The sequence below is a fragment of the Lipotes vexillifer genome, unplaced genomic scaffold, assembly GCF_000442215.2.
Source record: "Lipotes vexillifer unplaced genomic scaffold, Lipotes_vexillifer_v1.1 scaffold236, whole genome shotgun sequence".
NCBI classification, from domain to species: Eukaryota; Metazoa; Chordata; class Mammalia; order Artiodactyla; family Lipotidae; genus Lipotes; species Lipotes vexillifer.
Window position 1 is genome coordinate 1,269,078 of NW_006773295.1, and position 9,787 is coordinate 1,278,864.

General features: G+C 54.6%; 1 protein-coding gene across 5 annotated transcripts in view; it reads left to right on the forward strand.

Moving 5' to 3' along the window:
* The window catches only part of TRPV4 (transient receptor potential cation channel subfamily V member 4), a 22,421-nt gene extending 14,046 nt beyond the window's left edge, over positions 1-8,375 (forward strand). For all 5 annotated transcript variants that reach the window (XM_007448216.1, XM_007448219.1, XM_007448217.1 and 2 more), the window contains 7 exons: positions 22-163; positions 873-1,038; positions 1,278-1,344; positions 4,183-4,499; positions 5,891-6,018; positions 7,623-7,744; positions 8,218-8,375. In XM_007448216.1, coding sequence (XP_007448278.1) covers positions 22-163; positions 873-1,038; positions 1,278-1,344; positions 4,183-4,499; positions 5,891-6,018; positions 7,623-7,744; positions 8,218-8,375 — 1,100 coding nt within the window. The remainder of the gene's footprint in view (positions 1-21; positions 164-872; positions 1,039-1,277; positions 1,345-4,182; positions 4,500-5,890; positions 6,019-7,622; positions 7,745-8,217) is intronic.
* Positions 8,376-9,787: the final 1,412 nt, after the last annotated feature.

Genomic DNA, 9,787 nt, shown 5'->3' on the forward strand with positions numbered 1-9,787 from the left:
CTCCTCTCCCACCTCTTTTAGCTCCATTCTCCTCCCCTCCACACGTCTCTTGGCTCCACCTCTCTCACACGTCCCCTCCCTTCCTCCAGATCAAAGACTTGTTCATGAAGAAATGCCCTGGAGTGAATTCTCTCTTCATCGATGGCTCCTTCCAACTACTCTAGTGAGTAGAGGTCCCTGGGGTGGCAGCTTCGGGGTGAGGAAGGTGGGGTTGGGAGGGACATCATCCAGGTTTGGTGGTGGGATAGGGGCTGACTCTGTTAGGAGTGAATTCACCCAGCCTGATGAGGACAAGGCCAGTGTCAAGCAAAAAGGTCTTCTGGTTAAGGCAAGATTCTGGTTGCTAAAGAGTTATCACCATATACACCACGGATAGAAATAATTTAACCTCTTACGCTTGTGATTAATTGCTAATGTCTGCCAGGGGTGCCCATGTTAAGAATCTTGAGGCTGTGTCTGTGTTTAGTGGGGAAGAGTGCTGGGATTGATTAATGATGTCTGCCTAGGGCACAGGATGTGTTGTTACCTGTGTGTTACTTCTTTTCCCTTTTCCTTCGAGTTAGAGAGCAATGAAAATTCACTTAGCCACAAAATCGCCGGTGAACACCACTGAATCTTTCTCTACCAATTCCAAAGGACATCACTTTGGGTTCTGGTAGGGCCTCAGGGCCATTACACACATATCAGTTGCCAATTAATTGAGCATTCTGGTTAACAGGATGCTGGAGAACCCAGTGAATCCACATGGTTTCTCTTCTGGATGTCATTGGACTGTCCTATTACCTAGAGGGCTTGAGGGCATGCCTCCCCCTCCAGGGCCTCATTCTCCCCTCTCGCCCCTGGCCCCTCTTGTGATCTCTGCTGCCCTTTAGCTTCATCTACTCTGTGCTGGTGATTGTCTCGGCGGCCCTCTACCTGGCGGGGATTGAGGCCTACCTGGCCGTCATGGTCTTTGCTTTGGTCCTGGGCTGGATGAATGCCCTTTACTTCACCCGTGGGCTGAAGCTGACGGGGACCTATAGCATCATGATCCAGAAGGTATGGGGTGGGGGGGTTCCCTCTGGACTTGTGTGTCCTTGGAGGAAGCCACACACACCACATATGTACAGACAGTACTGGCGGCCTTGAGGCTGTGGGGTGCTGTGGGGGCAGTGGGCAGGGCCTGGACATCAGAGAGGGACAGGGTGGAGCTGGAGAGAAGATTTGGGATGAGGTGTTGGGAACACGAGGAACCACGTGTCTCATCTTTGCCTCCATATTCCCGCCGGGGCCTTTAGATCCTCTTCAAAGATCTTTTCCGCTTCCTGCTGGTCTACCTGCTCTTCATGATTGGCTACGCTTCAGGTGAGCTCCGGGTGCCCAGGTGGGCCTGGCGGGGGTGGTACTGGGACTGGAGCGGCCACCACAATGTGTGGAGGAAAATAGCCAGCGTTTGTAGAGTTCTCATTGTGTGCCTGGCACTGGGCAAAGTCCTTTCCCATTCCTGCCTCATTTAATCCTCCCAACAAGTCTGTAAGGGAAGTGCCTTTCTTATCACCTTTTACAGATAAGAAAACCGAGGCTTAGAAGGGTTAAATAATGTGCCCAAGTTCAAAAGCTAGGGAATGGTAAAACTGGTGTCTTAGCTATTGTTGTAAAAGAAGCCACCCAAAACTTAGTGGCTTGAAACAACCACCACTGACGATTACATTCAAGTCTGTGGCCCAGCTGGGTGGTTGTGCCGACCTGGGCCAGGTTTGTCTAATCTTGATGGGCTCCTGTGTCTGTGCTCAGCTGGCTGGTTGGCTGCCGGCTGACTGGTGTAGCTAGGGGGTGGCCTCAGTTGGGGGTGACTTCGCTGTCTTCCCTGGGGTCACTCATCTCCAGCCGGCTAGCTTGGACTTGGTCACATGGTGGTCTGAGGGTTCCCAGAATGTGAGCGGAAGTGTTCAAGGTCACTGCCTGGCACAGCATCACTTCTGCTTCACCCTATTGACCAAAGCAAGTCTTAAAGCCAGCCTTGATTCAAGGAGTGGGAAATAGACTCTACTCTCTTGGTGGCAGGAGCTACAAAGCCACATTGAAGGGATGTGGTTACAGGGGAGGGTGCACTTTAATCATTCATCTACCAGCCCAGGTCTTTCTTTTTTTTTTTTTTTTATAAATTTACTTATTTTATTTTTGGCTGCATTGGGTCTTCGTTTCTACGCGCGGGCTTTCTCTAGTTGCAGCGAGTGGGGGCCGCTCTTCGCTGCGGTGCGCGGGCTTCTCATTGTGGTGGCCTCTCTTGTTGCGGAGCATGGGCTCTAGGCGTGCAGGCTTCAGTAGTTGTGGCGCGTGGGCTTAGTTGCTCCGTGGCATGTGGGATCCTCCCGGACCAGGGCTCGAACCTGTGTCCCCTGCCTTGGCAGGCGGATTCTTAACCACTGCGCGACCAGGAAAGCCCCAGCCCAGGTCTTTCTTAAGACTCAGCACTGGCTCCCTCTAATAGGCTTTCTCCTTGATGACCTGATGCTGTGGGACCTCAGTGGCATAGACCATGGGGGAAGGACCAGGGATGGGGAAACTAATCAAGCTGTTGGGCTGGTTCCCAAGGGGTGGGTGATCTGCCATCCAATGCCCAGTATCCAAAAGGGAGTGGCCAACTCAGGCTTCACCAGGCCACATTCACATCTGAGGAGGTTGGTCTAGGAACCAGCACTGGCAGCAGGAAATCTGATGATGGTGATATTTTAACCCAGATGGTGCCAAGGCTCTGTGTGGATTATTTTGGAGAAGGAGAACTGTGGCCTTAGCTTATCTGGGGAGAGAGGGACAGGGTCCAACTGCCCCTACCAGGAGTAGGACTGGAAAGAACTAGACAGATTGTCAAGGATTCTCCGGTGGTTTGAAAGTCATATCAAGAGTCCAGCCGTACCACAGTCCTAAATATAGAAAGTGAGGCAGAAACCTAGGGGTTAAAGTAGCAACTTAGTGGTCAGCTTGGTCCCAGGGCTTCTCCTGCTAGGGAACACTAAATCTGCATTCTGAGGCTGACATATCCCAAACATGGTACATGTGCTGCTGTTTTCCACTATTGTGCCCATGACAGACATTGCTAATGGATCACAGAATCCTTCTCAACACATATTTCAGCAGTCGCTACAGAATTGAATAGCATTAGTATATGAGTTGGAACCTTGCTTACTGTAATCCCAGGTTGAAGGCATGGTGACAGTCTATGCCCCACTGACTGAAGGGGCTCAGCCCCCTCACGCTCCCTGCTGTGAATGGTGTAGGAGCAGATGCACGTGTTGGTGCTAAACTGTGTTGAGAAGGACTCTGAAGCTTCCTCTGGGTTTAGTGGGAAGGGATGAGCACCACGATCAGTTTGAGATGTCTGGAGGGGGCGAGGGTCTTAGTGAGAACAGCTTCTTCCACCCTTCCTCTCTGGGCTGCTGTGAGCTGGGAAACAGGAGCACGCGAGAGAGTCTGCCCCCAGAATGCTGGCATTCCAGGCTCCCAAGACCTCTAAGAACAATAGGCACGAGGAGGTTTTTCTTAGCCTTGGCACTGCTGACATTTGGGATCAGATAATTCTCTGTGGTGGGAACTGTCCAGTGCATGGTGGGATGTTGAGCAGCATTGCTGGTCTTTTTTTAAAAGAAATTTTTTGGGCCATGCCGCACGGCATGCGGGATCTTAGTTCCCTGACCAGGGATCGAACCAGTGGACGTGCGGAGTCTTAACCACTGGACCACCAGGGAAGTCCCAGCATCCCTAATCTTTACCCACTACTAGGTGCCAGTAGTGCTCCCCCCTCCAGTTGTGACAACCAAAAATGTCTCTAGACCTACCAGAGGTGCCCTGGGGGAAAAATTACTCCTGTTTGAGACCTACCAGAGGTGCCCTGGGGGAAAAATTACTCCTGTTTGAGACCTACCAGAGGTGCCCTGGGGGAAAGATTACTCCTGGTTGAGAACCACTGGACTAGGTCCTGGGAACCTCTTCCTTGTTAACAAGAGTTTGTGGACAGAGCAAAGGCTTTGCATGCAGCAGGGCCCAGATGTGACTGCTGGTGTGGCTTCCTCGCTTAGTAACCTTGGGCCAGCGCTATCCCCTAACCGGGCCTCAGCGTTCCCCTCCATCAAATGGGAAGGGTCCTCCCCACTCCTCAGCCGGCGTCCTCACCCTCGGTGAACATCACCGCCGTCCCTCCCACAGCCCTGGTCTCCCTCCTGAACCCGTGTGCCAACGTGAAGGTGTGCAGCGAGGACCACGCCAACTGCACAGCGCCCACGTACCCCTCATGCCGTGACAGCGACACGTTCAGCACCTTCCTCCTGGACCTCTTCAAGCTGACCATCGGCATGGGCGACCTGGAGATGCTGAGCAGCACCAAGTACCCCGCGGTCTTCATCGCCCTGCTCGTCACGTACATCATCCTCACATTCGTGCTGCTCCTCAACATGCTCATCGCCCTCATGGGGGAGACGGTGGGCCAGGTGTCCAAGGAAAGCAAGCACATCTGGAAGCTGCAGGTGAGGCCCCAGGCCCCCCACCCCCACCCTGCCGGCCACTCTTCCCCTTCTTAGATGGGCCCGCCTGACCCGCCTCACCCCCTCGGCCTTGTGCTCCGGGCGAGCCGCACCATCTCATTCTGCCTCCACTGCCCTGTCTGTGAAATGGTCACCGAAGACTGCCGTCTGTTTCCCAGAGCCGCCTAACACACTTCCAGGCGGCTTCTTGCCTGACCGCCAGCAGTGGGCTCAGATTCCCTTGTGGTCCATACAGTCAGCTTCACCCGGCTCCACTGGGCGAGCTCTGTTGGCACAGGCAATGCTCAAAGAGCATCACATTGCACATTTCAGTGAGGGTTCTGCAGTGAGCCCGGGGGTGGGGGCAGCTTCCGTGTCCCACCCTGGCCCAAGAGACAAGGCTGGCGTGCATGCAGGCCACCCCAGAGCCGGGAAGCATCAGCATTCTCATCAGAGGGGCTTCTACCAGCCCAGGGGTAGCTTCCAGGTTCCCCACCTGCCCCCCGCCAAGCAGATGTGGTTGGATGTAGATGCGGGCCTCGCGGGTGCTGGGGAGCTGCTGCCTTTGCTTCCCACAGGTTGCTGTGCAGTCCTAGACAGCAGAGGCCCTGGGGGTGGTGGTCACAGCCCGCCTGGGTGCATGCAGTTCAAGAACTGGGGTTCCCAATAAATTCACTGTCGCTGCAAGGCCCGGGAACGCAGCATCCACATTTACCATCACTTGGTACATTTCCAGGAAAAGGCGCAGTGAGAAAAAACTCCAAGGTCCTCCTCCCAGGTCTGGGTCTCAGGGAACCATGTGGACCTGCTCTTAACCCTTATCCATACCGCTTACTTCCCTGGGCCTCAGTTTCCCCACTGGGTAGAACTCATAAGATGCCACTGGCAGCCTATGGACTGGATTTGACCAGCCCAGATTTATTTTTTTCCTGCATCACCATATTTTTTTTAAATGAATGCAAAACTTTTAAATTAAGAGATTTCATAGAAAAATCCAGATTTCTGGCCTTTCTTGAAAGGTTGGAAGGCTGGCAAGGTGAGCTCACATTCCTGCCTGGCAGCGCTCAGATAGATGAGAGGTGGCTGCCCCCGTTACACGGGGTGGGGGACCTGCACCCCCTGGTCTGCCCCAGTCCCCACCCCTCCCTGGGGATGCCCAGCACCGAGGGGACACATGGTGTCCTGGGGCACAGGCTGCTGATCCTTCCCTCTTCCTTCGTTTTCTTCTGCCAGGCCCCTGTGGGTGTGTGAGTTCTTAATCCAGAGGCAGTGGGAGCTGGGAAGCCTAGTTCTTTGCCCAGACTGGCCCACTGAATCATTCCTGCCTTGAGAGCAGTTAGGCGAGGCTGGGGGCGGCTCGCCCACACCTGCCCGCCCTCCCTCCCTCCCCGCAGTGGGCCACCACCATCCTGGACATCGAGCGCTCCTTCCCTGTGTTCCTGAGGAAGGCCTTCCGCTCCGGCGAGATGGTGACCGTGGGCAAGAGCTCAGACGGCACTCCAGACCGCAGGTGGTGCTTCAGGTGAGGCCGGGTGAGTGGGCAGGACAGGACCATCGGGCCTCCTTACATTTTCCACCCATTGCCACTTCCCGAGCCACTGAGGCCCCCATGGGCCCAACTGGAACTCAGTTCCACCGGCTGATCTTGGGCCAGTTGGTTTAGTTCTCAGCCTTGGTTTCTTCATCTGTGAAATGGGGACAATGATAGCATCACTCCCTCGGCCATCTGTGTGGATTAGACGGGTTGGCACGTGAGATGTGCACGGCCAGCACCTGACGCACGTTGGGACAGACACCCCCCCATGGCAACAGGTGTTACTGCTCTGTCCTTTGGTGGAGGAAGCGGACTCAGAGGCGGGTTCTCATCACAGGGCACCGCCCTCTGTCGGCGAACCAATGGGGTGGGTTTCAGGTCTCCAGCTGAAAGGGGGAATCTGAGCTCTCAGCAGCTTCCAGGGCTTGGGACGTTACCCAGACGCACAGGGAATGCCAGCTTCTTAGGGGAACCCCTGGGTGAATCTTTTCTTTTAAGGGGACTCAGTCTTTGTAATGTGGTTGCCGGCACAGAGCGAAAGCATCATGTTTGGAGTCAGGCAAAGTCAGTTTCTGCTATGGGAGCCCCTACCTCACAGGCCAGCTAGTCAATCCTGTTCAACTTGATTTTGAAGTTCAAGCCCCGACTGTGATTTATCAGCTTTGTAACCTTGGATGAATAGTTCAAGCCTCAGTTTCCTCATCTGTAAAATGGCAACAGAGAATGTATCTTCCTTGCTGGGTCCTGACCCATAGGAAAAAATGCTCAAAAAATGGAAACTGAATGAAAATAACTTAAAAATAATTTTAGAAGGGAAAAATTATCTTGAGCCCATTTGGGCCCAAAAGGGTGTAACCTGACTTTAGGAGGGTGTCTCAATAATAAGAGTGAGAATATCAAGAAGGAGGGTGTCCACCTACAGATGAATGGATATATAGCCGTACAAATAAGGTCTTTCCACACAATGGAATATTATTCAGCCATAAAAAGGAATGCAGTACTGATCCAGGCTACATTGTAGATAAAACTTGAAAACATGATGCTAAGTGAAAGCAGCCAGACACAAAGGCCACATGCTGAATGATTCTACTTACATGAAATGTCCAGAATAGTTAGATTCATAGAGAAAGAAAGTAGAACACAGGTTACCAGGGGCTGGTGGGAAGGGGAACGGGGAGTTATTGCTTAATGGGTACAGAATTTCTGTTTGGGGTGATGAAAATGTTTTGGAAATAGATAGGGGTGATGGTTGCACAATCTTAGGAGTGTATTTAATGCCATTGAATTGTACACTCAAAAGTGGTTGAGGGGGAGTTCCCCGGCCGTCCAGTGGTTAAGACTCCGTGCTTTTACTGCCAGGACAGACACCTGGCAGGGAAACTAAAACTCTGCAAGCTGTGTGGCGCAGCCAAAAAAAAAAAAAAAAAAAGTGGTTGAAATGGCAAATTTTATGTTATATATTTTTTATCAGAATAAAAAAAAAGTAGGAGGGTATGCTGGGAGGCTGGAACAGGGATGCTGCCTGGGGGTGGGGAAGGGGTGCTATCTCTGGGGGGCTCCCCTTGACCCTCCCTCTGCTGTGGCCCCGCCAGGGTGGACGAGGTAAACTGGTCTCACTGGAACCAGAACTTGGGCATCATTAACGAGGACCCCGGCAAGAACGAGAACTACCAGTATTACGGCTTCTCGCACACCGTGGGCCGCCTCCGGAGGGGTGAGTAGAGGGCGGAGTGGAGGGGTGGGGGACATTCAGGGGTGCAGAGGGGGGAGCCCTGGTCCTGCTCCTCACTGATTTGTTTTGAGCAGTCCTGTCCCTTTTCTGGGACTCAGTGTTCTCATCTGTAGAATGGAAGGGTCTGATGGGCTGGCCACTGAGCTTCCTCCGCTGCTTGTGAAGGCCTGGGGCCCCTCTGTTCCACTCACCTGAGTGCATGAGATGCAGTGGAGAGGTCGTGGGCACGCAGGCGTCCTGACCCAGGCTTGAATTCTTATTCTTTCATTTACTCCTGTGTGTTCCTGGGCGGACTCTGTGACCTCTCTGAGCCCCACTTTCCACCTCTATAAAACAGGGATAATATACCTCCCCCTTTAGAGCACTGTGGAGTGCCCGGTACACAGAAGGTGCTCAATATATGCATGTGCACTCTCCGCCAACCCTCACCCTTCCCTCCGCCGCGCTCACTACAGATCGCTGGTCCTCGGTGGTGCCCCGCGTGGTGGAGCTGAACAAGAACTCGAACCCGGAGGAGGTGGTGGTGCCTCTGGACAACGTGGGGAACCCCAGCTGTGACGGCCACCAGCAGAGTTATCCCCCCAGGTGGAGGACTGACGACGCTCCCCTCTAGGGGCTGCAGGCAGGAGTAGGGTCCCCTCCACCGCCCATTTCTAGTCCACCCACATTTCAGCGGCGCTTCCTGGGGTGTTCCCCGCACCCTCCTTCGACCCCCAGAGGTGAGGGCCAGGTGGAGATGCCAGGGGGGCCCCAGGACCCTCTGGTCCCCAGGCTCCTGCCTCCAGCCCCACCTTCCCACCCGGGCATGGGCCTCCTGGCCGCCTGTCTCACTCCCATGGAGTCACATAAGCAACACCAGTCTCTCCACCCACCGGGGCTCAGACCCTGGCCTCTCCATTTATTTATTTGCTCTGTTCTCAGGAAAGTGGCACAACCTCCACCCCCAACTGGAGCCTGGCAGAGGCCTCAGGCCCCCGTCCCAGGTGCACTGCTGCCGGCTAAGCCCCCGGCCCCGCCCCACACCGTGGCCGCACAGGCCACCCTGGGCTGAAGTGGGGTGGCTTTGCTGAAGGGCCGGGCCCTCGGGGTGGGGCTGCGCCTTCTGTGTGTTCTGTAGGGGATCGTTGGTGCTCAATAAATGTTCACTGATGGTGGAGATGGTGGGGAAGACAGTAATAGGCACGGGGATGACAGCACAGAGATGGACGAGCTAAGAGATGCCTGTGTTGGGGGGATGGGGCGGTGGGGATGAGAACAGAATGAGGGTTGGTAGTAATGACCACGGTGACGTTTAGGGTGATGGTTGGTGAGGGCTGGATGGGGGGTGGTGGCCTGAGAGATGGAGGTGAGAATGGAGTGTGATAGGAAGGTAGAGACAAAGGGAGTGAGGAGAGGAGTGGTGCTGGCGGAGGGATAGTGATGCTGGGGGGAGATAGTAAATCTGTCGAAATGCTGGGAGCGCGTAATGGCACTGGTGGGGGAGGGTAATGCTAGTGGGGAGATGGTAAAGCTCATCATGGGATAGTGATGCTGGTGGGGGGACAGTGGTGTGCTGGTGGGTAGAAAGGCTGCTGGGAGAGGGCAGAGCAGAGGCGGAGTTGACAGGCACAGAGATGGGTGAGCCATCCAGTGTCAGCAGTGGGGTGATGTTGAGGATGACGGCCTTAGTAAGGACAGCGGTGGTGACTGGAGCCGTGAGGGTGCTTGTGGATGGGACCGCGTGCCGTCGGGGCTGTGAATGTGAGCTGGAGTTGAAGGCCGACCTGCTTCCCTTCTGAGGGCAGCCATTCTTCCCAGGGTCACACCGCGCTGCTGATCAAGCCCCCAGGGCAGCTCCACGCCTCTGGGCTGCTCCATCCTGCTGCTCCACCCTGAAGTGGAGGCATCTGCAGCCAGCTGAAGTTTCCCTCTGGCCTCCCAGTTTCCTGGTCCCGGCTTGGACTAGGCCTTACTTCCTCTCTGAAGCTTCAGCTGAGAAGAGCTTGGGTCTCTGAGGACCTGGCCAAGGGCAGCTGCAGTGGGAGA